The sequence below is a fragment of the Sus scrofa genome, chromosome 10 (assembly GCF_054392235.1).
Source record: "Sus scrofa isolate SSC_HxYL_T2T_F1_AM1 chromosome 10, Sscrofa_HxYL_maternal_Yorkshire_Landrace_v2.0, whole genome shotgun sequence".
In the NCBI taxonomy this organism is placed as follows: Eukaryota; Metazoa; Chordata; class Mammalia; order Artiodactyla; family Suidae; genus Sus; species Sus scrofa.
In genome coordinates this window covers 8,540,958-8,559,149 of record NC_139392.1, presented here as the reverse complement: position 1 = coordinate 8,559,149, position 18,192 = coordinate 8,540,958, and the positions used below count along the sequence as shown (strand labels likewise).

Here is an 18,192-nt window from a genome sequence, read left to right as displayed (position 1 = left end):
CACCGCTTACAACCACTGTTCCATTTTCTCTAAGAGTTTGACTTCTCTATGTGTCTCACATAGTAGGACCATACAACATGATGCTTGTATGGTCCTTTCGTGACGGGCTAGTTTCACTTAACATGATGCTTTCAAGGCTCGTGCGTGTTGTAGCCTGTGTCAGAAGGTCCTTCCTATTTCAGGCTGAATGATGGTCCGTTGTGTGTAGAGTCAACATCTTTTTATCTGTGCAGCTGGTGATCCACCTTTTGGCTGTTGCCAGTAAGTCTACCATAAATATTGGTGTACAGCTATCTGTCGAATCACTGCTTTCCATTTTTTTTTTTGGCTATAGAGACAGAAGTAAAATTCTTTTATCCTATGGTAATTCTGTGTTTAACTTTTTGAGGAACTGCCATAGTATTTTCCACAGCAGCTTGCACCACAGCAATGCACAGGGTTCCAATTTCTCCACTTCTTTGCTAACACTTGTGATTTTCTGATTTTTTATAATAATCATAACTGGTTGTGAAGTGATATCTCATTGTGGTTTTGATATACCTTTCCCTATTAATTAGTAATATTGAACTTATTCGTGCTTATTGGTCATATGTATATCTTCTTTGGAGAATGTCTGTATGCGTCCTTTGTCCATTTTTTTAATTGGATTGTGTTTTTGTTAATGAGTTGTAGGAGTTCTTTATATATTCTGGGTATCAATCCCTTATAAAATATACAACTGGCAAATATTTTCTCCTATGGGTCAGTTTTAGTTAGAAGACAGTGTCTTTTTTTTGACCACCCCATGCCATATGGTGTTCCTATTCCAGGGGTCGGATCTGAGCTGCAGTTGCAACCTGCATTGTGCAGCAGCACCAATCCCTTTGCACCACAGTGGGAACTCCAGTCGATAGTATCTTTAGGTGCATAACACTTTTTTATTTTGACAAGATCCAAATCATCTTATTTTTCCTCATATGCAAGAAATCATTGCCAAATCCATTGTCATTAAACTTTTCTCCTATGTTTTCATCTAAAATACATTTAGGTCTTGTATCCATTTTGATTTAATTTCTGTATATGGTATAAGGTATAGGTTGACTTCAGTCTTTGCTTTTGGACATCCAGTTTTTCCAACATCAATTGTTGGAAAGGTCATCCATTCCCCCACTGAATGGTCTTGGCATCTTTGTTGAAAATCATTTGATTATACATTTATTTCCAAGCTCTGTTCTTTTCCATTTGGTCTATATATCTGTCTTTGTACTGGGACCATACTGTTTCAATTACTGTCACTTTATAGTAAGTTTTGAAACCAGGAAGGAGACCTCCAGTTTTGTTCTTTTTAAAGATTATTTTGGCTATTTGAGGTACCTCAAGATTCCTTTTTAATTTTAGGATGCATTTTTCTATTTTTGAAAAAAAAAGCATTGTTGAGATTTTGATAGGGATTGCATTGAATCTGTAGGTCACCTTGGGTATTATTGATCTTAATAGTATTGAGTCTTCTAATACCAGGACTTGGGATGTCCTTCTATTTATCTAACTCCTTAATTTATTTCAGCAACATTTTGTAGTTTTTACTGTACAATTATTTCACCTCTTTGGTTAAGCTTATTCTTAAGTATTTTTATACTACTGTAAATGGAGTTGTTCTTTAAATTTCCTATACACACTGTTCATTCTAAGTATATAGCAGCACAACTAATTTTTATATGTGGATTTTGTATCCTTCAGCTTTCCTAAATTCTCTCATTAGTGTAAACAGGTTTTTTTTTTGTCTGTGAATAATAAGTTTATATTGTCTGTGAATAGAGCTAATTTAACTTCTTCCTTTTCAATGTGGATGTCTTTTCTTTCTATTTCTTGCCAAATTTCTATGGTTATACTTCCAAAATTATATTCAATTAGAAGTGGCAAATGTCAGCATCCTTGTCTTCTGATTTTAGAAGAAAATTTTCACTGTTGAATATAATGTTAATTGTGGGTTTTTCACATGTATTGTAGCTTCTTCCATTTCTAGTTTGCTAAATGTTTTTGTAATAAAAAATGTTGAATTTTGTCAAATACTTTTTCTACATTGGTTAAGATGACTGTGCATTTTGCTTCTTTTATTCCATTAATGTGGTGTGTTACAGTGGTTGATTTTTCTATGTTGAATTATCCTTGCATTATGGTAATAAATACCACTTTGTTATGTTGTATAATTTTTTTAATGTGCTACTGAATTGAATTCAGTTTGTTAGTATTTTTTTTGAGAATTTTTACATTAATACTTATATGGGATGTTGTCTGGAGTTTTCTTTTTTCTTTCTCTCTCTTTTTTTTTTTTTTTTTGGAGGGAAGTGGGGGTTGCACCCTTGGCATATAGAAGTTTCCATTCCAAGGACTGAAACTGTGCCACAGCGGTGGCCCAAGCCACCGCAGAGACCATGCTAGATCTTTAAACCTCAGTGCCACCAGGAAACTCCTGTGGTTTTCTTTCCTTGATGTCTGTGGTTTTATTATCGGGGTAATGCGCCCTCATTAATTAAGAAGTATTTCTTCGTGGTGCGTTACATGTTGTTCAGCAGAGAGGATGTGCTGTGGTTTAAACCAGTGGAACTGAGAACAAAGTGGGAACGTAGGGGACACAGCAAGGAGCCTTTAGGTACTCATGGCCACATGAAGTGCAGTTTTGATGGGAAGCTAAAATCTCAGGACACAGTACTGATGAACCTCTATAAACGAGTTTTCCCCAAGTGGACGTATGATCCATATGTACCGGAACCAGTACCTTGGGTGAAAAATTAGATCTCTTCAACAGTACCTGAAGAGGACAAGGAAAGATGGATTCTGTGGGCTTCTGTCTTGTTGCTACCAGTTAGCACTCTGAGGGTGGGAGCCCATAGGTTGTGACTGGGCAATTTGTTTTCTGCATAGGCTTAGGGGTCTCCTACTCCTTTTTGCAGAAGACTTTCTGAACCTTAACGAGGTGTCTCGGTTAAGTATTGATGTTTTTCTATCCTACTTAGTCTGAAAACTATTAAATCTTACTGAAATGTCAAAAAAAAGAGAAGTCTTTCTTCCTCTTCAATATTTTAAAGGAGTTTGTGAAGAACTGATGTTAACTTTTTAACAAAATCTTTGGTAGAATTCAGTGAAGCCATCTGGTCCAGGGCTTTTCTTTATTGGGAGGTTTTTGATTAATGATTTAATCTAGTTACTAGTTACAGGTCTATTCAGATTTCATATTTCATCATGATTTAGTCTTGGTAAGTTATGCGTTTCTAGTAATTTGTCCATTTCACCCAGTGGGATGGGTTTTTGACCAATGAATTCTGGACAAGAAAGACTTCAGGGATAAATGCAAAGAGTTCTTGTCCTATTTTTGTACTCTTTAATAATCTACCCATAAATATTGTCCCATATATTTAATATCCTTTTGGTTAGCACGTCATCTTTCTTTTACTAACCAAGCTTTTGCATATGCTAGCCTCACAAGATGAACTAATTGACAGAGATCAGGGAGTCCAGGACTATAAATTCCTAAGGCAATCCTAAATTCTTCAGGGAATCTGTGCCTTTTTTAAGATGGTTTGGCAAGTCATTAACTAGATTATGTAAATCTTATCTGGATCATGGTTTAAGCTATAAAACCTGCCAGGTTGGCCATCATACTCATATACCTCATAAGATTTAATGAAGGGCTAGTGTCCAGGGATAAAGATATGTTTAAGAAGGGGCATTGGAGGTGATAATGTGTCCGTGTAGGTTCGTCAGTTGTAACAAATGAACCACTTTGGCGAGGGATATGGATGATGGAGGAGGTTATACATGTGTAGGGGCAGGAGGTACGTGGGAATCCCATGAATCTTCTCAATTTTGCTGCGAACGTAAAATTGCTCTAGAAAATAAAATATTTTCAGAGAAAGAAGGGGCAGTGGAGGAAAGAGAAGAGGGTCTGTTGAAGGTGCAGGAAGAAGAAAAGTAGTAAGGCAAGGGGGAGAAGGGGGGCAAGGTTCAAGAGACCAGGAAAGAGGTCAACCCAAAACTGGGTCATGAGATAGAGAGGAAAGGTGAAGTTTGATTTTTAGATCTCTCAAGTTCTTATTAATCCTTTCTATGGTATCATTAAGAAAGCAATTTTAAATTTGTTCTGTCTTTTGGAGTCTTCCTGTCTTTTAGAAGCTGCATAACATATTTTTTAAAAAAAGTTGACCATTGGTATTTAGAAGAGTTGAACTGTTTGATCCATAGGCAACAGGCAAAAGACTATTTTATTTTTTTTCTTAAGTTTCCCAGACTATAATGTAAAGGGGAAATGTGGATTTCACTACATCGGTGAAATTCACTGTCTGCCATAGTTCATAAAAATACTAGTATGCCGACTGAATGTGGTATTTTTTTTTTTTTTTTACCTCCCCACACTTAATTAACCTTTCCATTGGAAATGTTCTGTCTGGTTAAATAAATGATCATCAAAAGCAATACTGATGTATCAAGAATTGATTCCTGAATTCACCCTACTTTCCAAAAAAAAAAAAAATACCCTAGATAGAAAAGTGTTTGTAGACAGCCTTTTTTTGTAATGTCACTTACTCCATGTCACTAGATCTAATGTGCTCATCACGTATTAGGGATCAGAGAAAAAGAAGAGGCAACATAACCTTACCACTTAAATTGGAATGTGTGTTTATGAGTAAACACACAGCTACCTTTATACAACTTCAAACGTATTCAATTTGAAAATTAAATATTCAAAAAAATTTTTTTTGAAGTTGAATTGAGATTTAGGCAACTCCAATATGATGATATCCCATCAACTGGTTGGCATCTGCAAGATCATGGTGATAAAATGTAGTTGTGAGTCAAAGCATATTTTTCTTAACTCGTGCAATGATGGTTATTGTCCTAAATTGACAGGTGAAGTATGTTGTCCAGATGAACAGCACAATCGGGCTTCCACTGGCATCGGCGACTCCTGCTGTGGCAGAATGCCATACTCCACCTCAGGAAACCAGATTTGCTGTGCTGGGAGGCTCCATGATGGCCATGGCCAACAGTGCTGTGGTGGACAGATTGTGAGCAAAGATTTGGAGTGCTGCGGGGGACCACAAGAAGGTGTGACATACAGTCGCCTTCCAGGTAAGGGACCTTTGTCTACTTTTAAATAGATGGAGAATCTGAGAAGCAGACAGATATTTGCCCTAGATATAAACACATTCATAATAAAAGCTCACATTAATTATATCTAATGTGACAATTAGCTACATACTGTCTGACAGATAAAAATGTAATCACACTTTTAAAATATTTGTAATTGAAGCAGAGCTGATTTACAATGTTGTGTTAGTTTCAGGTGTACAGCGCCTGATTTAGTCATAGATAGGTAGGTAGGTAGATAGAGGGATTGATTCTTTTTAAGCTTCTTTTCGCTTACAAATTATTGCAAAATATTGAGTAGAGTTCTTTGTGCCATACATATCTATTTTATATATAGTAGTGGGTATATGTTAATACCAAACTCCTAATTTATCCCTCCCCCCTGACCTTTCCCTGTTGGTAACCATAAATTTGTTTTCTAACTCTATGAGTCTGTTTCCTTTTTGGAGATAAGTTTATTTTATATAAGTGATATCACGTGCTGTTTGTCTTTCTCTTTCTGACTCACTTCACTTAGTATGATAATCTCTAGTTCCATCCATGTTGCTGCAAATGGCATTATTGCATTCTTTTTTATGGCTGAGTAGCACTCCAGTGTGTGTGTGTGTGTGTGTGTGTGTGTGTGTGTGTGTATCACTTCTTCTTTATCCATTCCTTTGTTAATGGATATTTAGGTTTCTTCCTAATTAGCTATTGTAAATTCTTCCTAATTAGCTATTGTAAATAGTGCTGCTATGAACATTGGGGTGCATGTATCTTTTAGAATTCTAGTTTGATCTATATATATGTCTGGGAGTGAGATTGCTGGATCTTTAGTTTTATGAAGAGCCACCATACTGGTTTCCATGGTATCTGCAAGTGTGGTGAATAATGAATGAGTTAGTATGTGTGGAAAATTGATGACATGTATGGGGTACTAATAAACACCGTTATTATTATTATCTTTTAGTTGTCATTGTATCCATCCTAGTGGAACCAATCCAACCCAGTGGAACTTTTTTTTTCATTTTTTAAAGTTTTTTTGAAGTGTAGTTGATTTTCAATGTTGTGATAATTTCTGCTGTACAACAAAGTGATTCAGTTATACATGTACTCACATCCATTCTTTTTCAGATTCTTTCCCCACATAGAATATTGGGTAGAGTTCACTGTACTATATGGCAGGTCTACACTGGCCAGACTTTCCATATACCACAGTGTGCATTTTGCCAACCCCAAATCCACAGTCCATCCTTCCCCAGCACCTGTCCATTTTGGTAACCATAAGTTTGTTTTCAAAGATTTTGAGTATGTTTCTGTTCTGCAAATAAATTCATTTTTATCCTTTTCTTTGATTCCACATATAAGCAATATCATATAATATTTGTCTTTCATTAGGGTACATGTATATTTTCAAATTATGTTTTTTTCCAGATAGGTGCCCAGCAGCGGGATTGCTGGATCATATGATAGTTCTATTTTTAGTTTTTTGAGGCACCTCCATACTGTTTTCCATAGTGGTTGTGGCAGTTTATATTCCCACCAATACTGTAAGAAAGAATGTAACTTCCCTTTCTCTGCACCCTCTCCAGCATTTATTATTTGTAGATTTTTTTGATGATGGCCAACCTGGCCAGTGTAAGGTGGTACCTCATTGTAGTTTTGATTTGCCTTTCTCTAATAATTAGTAATGCTGAGCATCTCTTCATGTGCTTTTTGGCTATCTGTATGTCTTCTTTAGAGTAATTTCTATTTACATCTTCTGCCCATTGGGCTGTTTGTGGGGTTTTTTTGACATTGAGCTACATAAGTTGTTTGTATATTTTTGATATTAATCCCTTGTTGGTCTCCTTATTTGCAAATATTTTCTCTTATCTGTGGGTCATATTTTCATTTTGTTTATGGCTTCCTTTGCTGTGCAAAAATGTTTAATTAGGTCCCATTTGTTTGTTTTAGTTGTTATTGTCATTACTCTAGAAAGTGGATCTGAGAAGATACTGCTGTGGTTTGTCAGAGAGTGTTCAGCCTGTTTTCCTCTAAGAGGTTTATAGTATCCAGTCTCATGTTTAACTCATTGATCCATTTTGAGGGGTTTTTTTTGTGTGTGTGTATGGCATGTTTTAATTTCATTCTTTTTTATTTAATTTTATTATTATTATTATTAAAGGATGGTTGATTTACAATGTTTCTTTAAGTTCTGTTGTACAGCAAAGTGATCCAACCACACATATCACCCTGTGCTCTTCAGTAGGGTCCCATTGCCCATCTATTCCAAATATAACATTTTGCATCCAAAAAAATCCCAAAATGCCTATCCATCCCATTCCTTCCCCTTTCCTCCCTGGGAACCCCAAGTCTGCTCTTCTTGGCCATGATCTGTTTCTGTTTTTTGTTTGTTTGTTTGTTTGTTTTTTAGATAGGATCATGTGTTCCATATTTTAGATTCCACAAATAAATGATATCATATGATATTTGTCTTTTTCTTTATGGCTTACTTCACTTAGTATGAGAGTCTCTAGTTCTATCCATGTTGCTGCAAATGGCATTAGTTTCTCTTTTTTATGACTGAGTAATATTCCATTGTATATATGTACCACATCTTCTTAATCCATTCATCTGTCTATGGACATTTAGGTTGTTTCCATGTCTTGGCTATTGTGAATAGTGCTGTTATGAACATGGGGGTATATGTATCTTTTTCAATGAAAGTTTAGTCCAGACATGTGCTCAAAAGTGTAATTGCTGGATCATACTATAGTTCTATATTTAGTTTTCTTTTCTTTTTTTTTTTTTTTTTTGTCTTTTTGCCTCTTTTTTGTCTGTTGTTGTTGTTGTTGCTATTTCTTGGGCCACTCCCGCGGCATATGGAGGTTCCCAGGCTAGGGGTCGAATCGGAGCTGTAGCCACCGGCCTACGCCAGAGCCACAGCAACGCGGGATCCGAGCCGCGTCTGCGACCTACACCACAGCTCACGGCAACGCCGGATCGTTAACCCACTGAGCAAGGGCAGGGACCGAACCCGCGACCTCATGGTTCCTAGTCGGATTCGTTAACCACTGCGCCACGACGGGAACTCCTATATTTAGTTTTCTTAACTACCTTCATACTGTTCTCCATAGTGTTTATAGCACCTTACATTCCCACCAACAGGGGATACCCTCTCCACCATTTATTTGTTGACTTATTAGTGATGACCATTCTGACTAGTGTGAGGTGGTACCTCACTGTAATTCTGATTTGCATTTCTCTAATAATTAGTGATGTTGAGCATCTTTTCATATGCCTGTTGGCCATCCACATGTCTTCTTTGGAAAATATCTATTTAGGTTGTCTGCCCATTTTTCACTTGGTTGGTTGTTTTTTTGTTGTTGTTGTTGAATTGCATGAGTTGTTATGTTGCTGGGAAAACTGGAGAGCTACATGTAAAAGAATGAAAGTGGAACACTATCTAACACCATAATCAAAAATAAACTCAAAATGGATTAAACCCTAAATATAAGGCCAGATACTATAAAGCTCCTAAAGGAAAACATAGGCAGAACACTCTTTGACATAAATCACAGCAACATCTTGTTTGCTCCACCTCCTAGAATAATGGCAATAAAGACACCAATAAACCAGTGGGATCTAATCAAACTCAAATGCTTTTGCACAGCAAAGGAAACCATTAAAAAAATGAAAAGACAACCCACAGAATGGGAGAAGAATCTTTGCCAATGATGCAATAGACAAGGCCTAATCTCCAAAATAATTTCATTCTTTTACATGTAGCTGTCCAGTTTTCCCAGTACCACTTACTGAAGAGAGTGTCTTTTCTCCATTGTATATCCTTGTCTTCATTGTTGTAGATTGGTTAAAATAGGTACATGGGTTTATTTCTGGGCTTTCTATCCTGTCGCATTGATCCATACTTCTCTTTTTGTGCCAGCACCATAGTGTTTTGATGACTGTAGCTTTGTAGTATAGTCTGAATTCAGGGAGCCAGATTCCTCCAGCTTCATTTTTCTTTCTCAAGATTGCCTTGGCTGTTGGGGTCTTTTGTGTTTCCATGCAAATTTTAAACTGTTTTGTTCTAGGTCTGCAAAAAAATTAAATTGATACTTTGATAGGGATTGAATTGAATCTGTAGATTGCCTTGGGTAGTAGAATCAGTTTGGCAAAATTGAGTCTGCAAAAAAATTAAATTGATACTTTGATAGGGATTGAATTGAATCTGTAAGTTGCCTTGGGTAGTAGAGTCAGTTTGACAATACTGAGTATTCCAATCCAAGAACATGGTATATCTTTCCATTTGTCTGTGTCCTCTTCAATTTCTTTTAACAGCATCTTATAGTTTTCAGAATATAAGTCTTTAGCCTCCTTAGGTAGGTTTATTCCTTGGCATTTTATTGTTTTTGATGTGGTGGTAAATGGGATTGTTCTCATAATTTCTCTTTCTGATCTTTCCTTGTTATTGTCTAGAAATGCCAGAGATTTCTGTGTATTAATTTTGTGTCCCGCAACTTTACCAAATTCATTGATGAGCTCTAACAGTTTCCTGGGAGCATCTTTAGGATTTTCTTTGCATAGTATCATGTCATCTGCAAACAGTGACTGTTTTACTTCTTGTTTTCCAGTTTGGGTTTCTTTTGTTACTTTTTCTTCTCTCATTGCCATTTCTAAGACTTCCAAAACTATGTTGAATATAGGTGGTGAGAGCGAACATCTTCATTTTGATCCTGATCTCAGTAGATATGCTTTCAGCTTTTCACTGTTGAGAATGATGTTAGCTATGAGTTTGTCATATGTGGCCTTTATTATGTTGAAGTAGGTTCCCTCTATGCCCACTTTCTGGAGAGTTTTTTTTTTTTTAATCAGAAATGAGTTTTGAATTTTGTCAAAAGCTTTTTCTTCATCTATTATGATGATCATATGTTTTTTATTCTTCAGTTTGTTAATGTGATGTATCACACTGATTGACCTGCTGATATTGAAGAAACCTTCAATATCACTAGGATAAATCTTACCTGATCATGATGTATCATCCTTTTAAAATATTGTTGGATTCAGTTTGCTATTTTTTTTTTTCTTTTTAGGACCACATTCATGGCATAAGGAAGTTCCCAGGCTAGGGGTCAAATCAGAGCTATAGCTGCTGGCCTACACCACAGTCACAGCAACACAGGATCCCAGCTGCATCTGTGACCTCCTCTATAGCTCACAGCAGCACTGGATTCTTAACCCACTGAGTGAGGCTACTGATCAAACCTGCATCCTCATGGATACTAGTTGGATTCGTTTGTGCTATGCCACAATGGGAACTTCCAGTTTGTTAATATTTTGATGCAGATTCTTACATCTATGTTCATCAGCAACATTGGCCTGTAATTTTCCTTTGCGTGTGGTGTCTTTGTCTGGTTTTGGTATCAGGGTGATGGTGGCCTCATAGAATGAGCTTGGGAGGGTTCCTTTGCAATTTTTGTAAAAGTGTCAGAAGAATAAGTGTTAACTTTTTTCTGAATGTTTCATAGAATTAGCCTGTGAAGCCATCTGGTCCTGGATTTTTGTTTGTTGGAAGTGTTTAAATCACATTTTCAACTTCAGTACTTGTGATTTTTCTATTCATATTCTCTATATCTTCCTTGTTCAGTCTTGAAAGATTGTGTCTTTGTAAGAATCTGTCCATTTCTTCTAGGTTGTTCATTGTACTGGCACATAGTTGCCTGTAGTCGTCTCTTAGGATCCTTTGTATTTCTGTGATATCAGTTGTAACTTCTTTTTCATTTCTAATTTTATCCATTTGGGCCCTCTCTTTTTTTCTTGATGAGTCTGGGTAAAGGTTTTTTATTTTGTTGATCTTTTCAAAAAACCAACTTTCGGTTTAGCTGATCCTCTCTACTGTTTTCTTCACCTCTATTTCATTTATTTCTGCTCTCATCTTCATTATTTATTTCCTTCTACTGATTTTGGGTTTGTTTATTCTTCTTTCTTTAGTTGCTTTGGCTCTAAGGTTAGTTTGAGATTTATTTCAGATTTTTCCTGTTTCCTGAGGTAAGCTTATATTGCTATAAACTTCCCTCTGAGAACTTCATCACATAGGTTTTATATCATTGTGTTTTTCCTTTCGTTTGTCTCTAGATATTGCCTTATTTCCTCTTCGATTTCTTCAGTGATCCATTGTTTGTTTAGTAGCATATTGTCTGGTCTTCACATATTAGTGTTTAGATGTGATCTCTCCTGGATTCTGTTCCATGTGCACTTGAGAAAAAGGTATACTCTGATGCTTTCAAATGGAATGTTCTATAAATATCAATTAAGTCCATCTGGTCTAATGTGTCATTTAAATCCTGTTGTTTCCTTGTTGATTTTCTGTCTGGATGATCTGTCCATTGTTGAAAGTGGGGTGTTAAAGTCCACCTTATTATTACATTATTGTCTACTTTTCCTTTTATGACTGTTATCATTTGCCTTCTATATTAAGATGCTCCTATGTTGGGTGCATATGTATTTACAAAAGTTTTATCTTCTTCTTGGATTGATCCTTTGATCATTATATAATGTTTTCTTTGTCTCTTGTAACAGTCTTTAAAGCCTATTTTGTCTGTTATGAGTATTACTACTTGAGCTTTCTTTTGATTTCAATTCGCATGGATTATCATTTCTATTCTCTCACTTTCAGTCTGTATGTGTCCCTAGCACTGAGGTAGGTCTCTTGTAGACAGCATATATATGACTCTTATTTTTGTATCCATTTATTTGGTATCTGCGTCTTTTGGTTGGAGCATTTAGTCCATTTATATTTTAGGTAAGTATTGATATGTATGTTCCTATTGCCATTTTGTTAATTATTTTGGGTTCATTTTTGTTGGTCTTTATTCTTCCCTTCTTCTTTTATTCTCTTGTGGTTTGACGGCTGCTTTAGTGTTTTGTTTGGATTGCTTTTTCTTATTTGTGTATCTATTGTAGATTTTTGTTTGTGGTTACTATGAAGTTTTGATATGGGAATGTGTGTGTATATATATATATATAGTGAATGCATTGCATATGCATTTCCAGTATCCTGCATTTGTACTCTCCTCACAAGGTTTGGTTTTGGTATCATATTTGTGTGTGGATGATTTCCTACCTTTATCATATGTTTACCTTTACCAGTGAACCTTCTCATTTATAATTTTCTTATTTCTAATTGTGGCCTTTCTTTTCCATATAGAGAAGTTCCTTTAGTAGTTGTTGTAAAGCTAGTTTGGTGGTATAAATTCTCTTAGCTTTTGCTTGTCTGTAGAGCTTTTGATTTCTTCATCAAATCTGAATGACAGCCTTGCTACGTAGAGTATTTTTGGTCAGGGGCTTTCCCTTCTCATCACTTTAAGTATATCATGCCATCTCTTCTGTCTTGCAGAGTTTCTGCTGAAAAATCAGCTAATAACCTTATCAGGGTTCCCTTGTATGTTATTTGTTGCTTTTCTCTGGCTGCTTTCAGTATTTTCTCTTTGTCTTTAATTGTGTTCAGTTTAATATGTGTCTTGAGGTGTTCCCCCTTGGGTTTATTCTACATGGTACTCATTGTGCTTCGTGGACTTGAGTAAGTGATTCCTTTCCCATGTTAGGGAAGTTTTTAGCTATTATCTGTTCAGATATTTTCTCCAGCCTTTTCTCTTTCTCTTCTCCTTCTGGCACCCTTATCCTGTGGATGATAGTGTGTTTAATTTGTCCCAGAGTTCTCTTAGTCTGTCTTCATTTCTTTTCATTCTTTTTTCTCTATTCTGTTCTGCATCAGTGATTTCCACCAATCTGTCTTCCACCTCACTTATTAGCTCTTCTGCCTCCTGTAATTTGCTATTAATTCTTGCAAGTGAATTTTTCATTGTGATTATTGTGTTGTTTCTCTCTGCTTGTTCTTTAAATCTTCTCTTTCTTTGTTAAACATTTCTTGTTATTTCTCTACCTTTTCCTCCAGTTTTTGTTTTTTGGTTTTCTTCCTCGGATCTTGTATCATCCTTACTATAACTACTCTAAAATCTTTTTGTGTAGGTTGCTTGTCTCCACTTCACTTAGATATTCTGGGGTTTTATCTTGTTACATTCATCTAGCCTCATGTTTCTCTACCATTCATTTTGTGTGGTCTCCTTTCTGCAGGCTGCAGGGTTGTAGCCTCTCTTGCTTGTGGTATCTGTCCCCTGATGGGTGAAGTTGATAAAGGCACATGTGACAGGCTTCCTGATGGGAGGGACTGTTGGGTGGAGCCGAGCCTTGTCCCTTTAGTGTGCAGAACTTTGTCTCTGTGTGTAATTAGAGGCAGCCGTGTGAGTGGGAGGAATTTAGGCAGCCTCTTTGGTGATAGGTGGGACTGTGTTCTCACCCTGTTTGTTGTTTGGCCTGTGGCTTCTGAGCACTCTTGCCTGCTGGCTTTTATTTTATTTTACAAAATGGCAGCCTCCAGGGGAGCTGACACTGATGATTATTCCCTGGGACCTCTGCCTCCGGTGTCCTGCCCCCACAGTGAGCCACAGCTGACCCCTGCTTCCCCAGGAGACCCTCCAAGACTCACAAATAGGTCTGACCCAAATTCTTAGGAGTCCCTACTTTGCCCTGGGACCCAGCACATGAATCCCTGTGTGTGCCCTTCTAAGAGTGGAGTCTCTGTTTACCCCAGTCCCATGGAGCTCCTATATTCAAGGCACACTGGACTTCAATGCCAAATGCTCCAGTGGCTCCTCTTCCCAGTGCCAGACCTCTAGGCTGGGGAACCTGATGTGGGGTTTAGAACTCTCTCCTGTAGAAGAGCCTCTTGATATGGTTATATTCCAGTTTGTGGGTTGCTCACTCAGTGGGTATCATATTGCTCATATTGTGAAAGTGCCCCTCCTACCCTCCCCTGGCTTCCTCTTTGTGTTTGGGGTAGGATATCTTTTTTGGTAGTTTTCAGTCTATTTTGTTGGTGGTTGTTCATCAGTTAGTTATAATTTTGATATCTTCATGTGAGGAGGTGTGCTTGAGACCTTCTAATCCTTTCCTGGAATCCCCTAGCAGTGGGACATGTGTAGAGGAAGATTATATATATATGGTCAAACTGGTTGCTAGTTCTGTGTTGTTATGTCAGTCTCCATCAACTGCCCAGAAAAGAGTAACAGTGGATGATTTTCATACATACAATAGAATTAGATTTCAAATATGACATTTTCATCCACCCAACGAATTCAAGGATTGCCTCCAAGAGATGGCACAAGTCACCTGGATCTGTACTATAAGGAAACAAGACAGATACCTTTGCAAGGTAAACCAAAGACACAAAAACACACAACCAAAACCAACCTCCCAAGATCTTCTTCAAAAATGAATGATGTGGGGGTTCCCTTATGGCACAGCAGATTAAAGATCCTGCATTGTTACTGCTGTGGCTCAAGGCACTGCTATGGCATAGGTTCCATCACTGGCCCTGGAACTTCCACATGCCATGGGTGTGGCAAAAAAAAAGTGTTGTATAAATCATATAATACACAACTGTCCAGTGTAGACTCATAGTCCTTTCGGAAGTTTCTCCCAAGAATTATAGAGTTTAAAAAGTTAGTATTCTGAAGATAACTAAATTTCAGTCAAGAAATCCATCCCAGTGTCTCCAAGATATGACTTATTGGCTAAAAGATGTACATAAGAAGTGGGAGGCAAATTATAGCAATCCAAAGTAGGTGGCTTCCATGTTCACTATTTGCCAAGCTGAGTTCTACATGCTTCATATACACAGCAACCCTATGAAGTAGGGACTACCATTATCTCCAGTTTACAGATGAGGAAACAGAAGTGCTTTAAACAGAAGTTAAAAAACTTTTTCCGCATCACATGTCTAGTAAGTGGCTGTGTAATAGGAACACTAACGGATATTATCAATGAACTTCAAAATTCATAAAGGCTCAAATGCAATTTTCACATAATTGTACTGCAGTTTGAACATATCTTTAGCATAAGACTCTTTCTCTCTGTCGTTCTGGCTGTTGGAAGTGCTGTCATTTTCAGCAGGCAGCTTCTCATGTCACCTGGTAGTTGTCTGTAGTCAGAAAAGGAAAGAATATGAAATAACAGGCATGGGGTTTAGAAATAGTGAATATTTTTATTATTGTCAATTCTGTCATTGACTAGAATTCATCTATATGTCAACACCTAAATGCAAAGGAGACTAGGAGTTTTGCCCATGAATCTTTTGCCACTGTGACTAAGAAGGGGTGCTAATTCCATCCAAATGGCTATAGGGTTCATGCTCTCAACCTTTCTGAGCATTCCGATACCTGAACAAACATTGGATGCTCTCCAACCCAAAAACCGTATCATTGTTTATCAAGTCTGATAAGCAAGTCCAGTATAATATAACTACTAACTTGCAAACATTTTCTAGTTGGCCAGGGGAAAAAAGAGACATTGACTGCACACCAGACACGTCAAAAGTTAGAAGAAAGGGTGCTATGGGAGTTCCCGCCGTGGCTCAGTGGTTAACAAACCCCACCAGGATCCATGAGGACCTGGGTTTGGTTCCTGGCCTTGCTCAGTGGGTTAAGGATCCAGCATTGCTGCGGTTGTGGTGCAGGCTGACAGCTGCAGCTCCGATTCGACCCCTAGCCTGGGAACTTCCATATTTCATGGGTGAGGCCCTAAAAAGAAAAAAGACAAAAAAATAGAAAGAAAAGAAGAAAGGGTGCTGTATATGGGTGCTAGGCTCTAAGGCAGCAACTTTTAAAGTATGGCCTGGATACATCCAAGGGTCTCTAAGACCTTTGCAGGTGGTCTGTGAAATCAAAACTATTGTCATAATAATACCAAACTATTATATGCCTTTTTCACTCTCATCATCTCATGAGTGTATGGTAGAGTTTTTCAGAGGTTACACAGCAGGTGATGTTACGACAGTTGGATGCAAAAGCAGATAGGATTCAGTTCCTTCTATGAAGCCAGACATTAAAGAGGCTTGCAAAAATGGAAAACAGTGCCATTCTTCTAATTTTTCTCAGTTTGGAAATATGTTTATTTTTCATAAATAAAATAAACATATTTTTGTTATTTATGTTAGCATGTTATATATTTATAACATTTATGTTAGCATGTTATATATTTATCATTATCATAAATGGATTGATGAATACATATGTCAGACTTTCAGTTTTAGGCTTTAATCCAGTAAATATAAACACATATAACCTATATAAAAAGAGGCATTTTGTGCAAATCAAAACTACCATGAGATATCACCTCACACCAGTCAGAATGGCCATCATTAATAAATCCACAAATAACAAGTGCTGGAGGAGCTGTGGAGAAAAGGGAACCCTCCTGCACTGCTGGTGGGAATGTAAACTGGTACAGCCACTATGGAGAACAGTTTGGAGATACCTTAGAAATCTATCCATAGAACTTCCATATGACCCTGCAATCCCATCTATCCGGACAAAACTCTACTTAAAAGAGACACGTGCACCCGCGTGTTCATTGTAGCACTCTTCACAATAGCCAGGACATGGAAACAACCCAAATGTCCATCAACAGATGATTGGATTCGGAAGAGGTGGTATATATACACAATGGAATACTACTCAGCCATAAAAAGGATGACATTATGCCATTTGCAGCAACATGGAGGGAACTAGAGAATCTCATACTGAGTGAAATGAGCCAGAAAGACAAAGACAAATACCATATGATATCACTTATAACTGGAATCTAATATCCAGCACAAATGAACATCTCCTCAGAAAAGAAAATCATGGACTTGGAGAAGAGACTTGTGGCTGCCTGATGGGAGGGGGAGGGAGTGGGAGGGATCGGGAGCTTGGGCTTATCAAACACAACTTAGAATAGATTTACAAGGAGATCCTGCTGAATAGCATTGAGAACTTTGTCTAGATACTCATGTTGCAACAAAAGAAAAAATGGTGGGGGAAAAAATGTAATTGTAATGTATACATGTAAGGATAACCTGACCCCCTTGCTGTACAGTGGGAAAATTAAAATATATATATATATATATATATATATATTTTGTGACATTTAAGATGTACCACAAGATAGAAAATAGAATCCAAAGAAAACTATGGTACTCATTCCGCAACATAAGAAATAAAACATCGCTAATATACTTTAAAAAAAAAAAGAGGCATTTTGATTCTTCAATGAGTTGTAAAGGTCTAATGGGGTCCTAACAGCAAACCTTGAGACCCACGGCTGTAAGGCTTAGTAATCGGGTCTAGTAGAAAATCATGGCAGTTAGTTGGTTATCCTGTACTATGACGAACTAGTTGAGTACCTCTTCATCCATTAGATGAGTCAGCTAAAAGCAAGTCCATTCAAGACAGAAGCATGTTTGTGGAGGAGTAGGGGTGCAGAAGTGTTGCCCCGCCCCCCCCATACCACAATGAGTTAGTTTTAAAATAGCAGTGAATGGTCTCATTTGATCATTGCTTTTGTCTATTGCCTTTTTTAAGTCAATTGCCATATTCCTTCACGCAATAAATATGTATTGTGTGGCGACTATATTCAAAATGTCATTCTCAGTGCTTTGTGAGTATAAAATGGCTAAGATACCGTTTTTATCCTCAAGGACTTAGAATCTAATCAAGGAGAAATGTGCCCGTAAGGTTAAACACAGGCCGTAGGAGAGGGATGAAGACAAGCATAAGAAGACCAACTGATCAGTCCAGTCCAGGTGATGAAGAAAGCTAAAACACTGGACTGGAGCCTCGAATAATGAGTAGGATTTCGAGACATGTAGATGGAGGAAAGATGTTCCAGCTAAAGGGCATAGCTTGAGCTGAAGTGTGAAATGAGCATATGCAAAGCAGGTCCAGGTACACGTGAGTAGTTGGGTTGAGTGGATGTATAAGCTGCATGTAAGGAAACAGAGTGAGATAAGGCTTAGTAGGAAAAAGGATTTTGAACATTATTGTGTACTCAGGGAAGAGTCAATGCGATGATGGCAAGAGCTATGATTCAAGGAGATGAATCGGATTCGGGTGGCAGGATGGATGTGAAGAGGGAAAAACAAGTCAGTTAAAACACGCTTCACCAAAAGCACCTGTTCTAAGAAATAGAACAGAGGTGAGTGCCTATCAGGCCAAGGACTCTACATCT

At 37.5% G+C, this 18,192-nt stretch overlaps 1 protein-coding gene across 1 annotated transcript in view; it reads left to right on the top strand.

Moving 5' to 3' along the window:
• USH2A (usherin) overlaps positions 1–18,192 on the top strand; it is an 837,868-nt gene that overhangs the window by 605,546 nt on the left and 214,130 nt on the right. Inside the window, exon 51 of the mRNA XM_021064292.2 lies at positions 4,885–5,106. Coding sequence (XP_020919951.2) covers positions 4,885–5,106 — 222 coding nt within the window. The remainder of the gene's footprint in view (positions 1–4,884; positions 5,107–18,192) is intronic.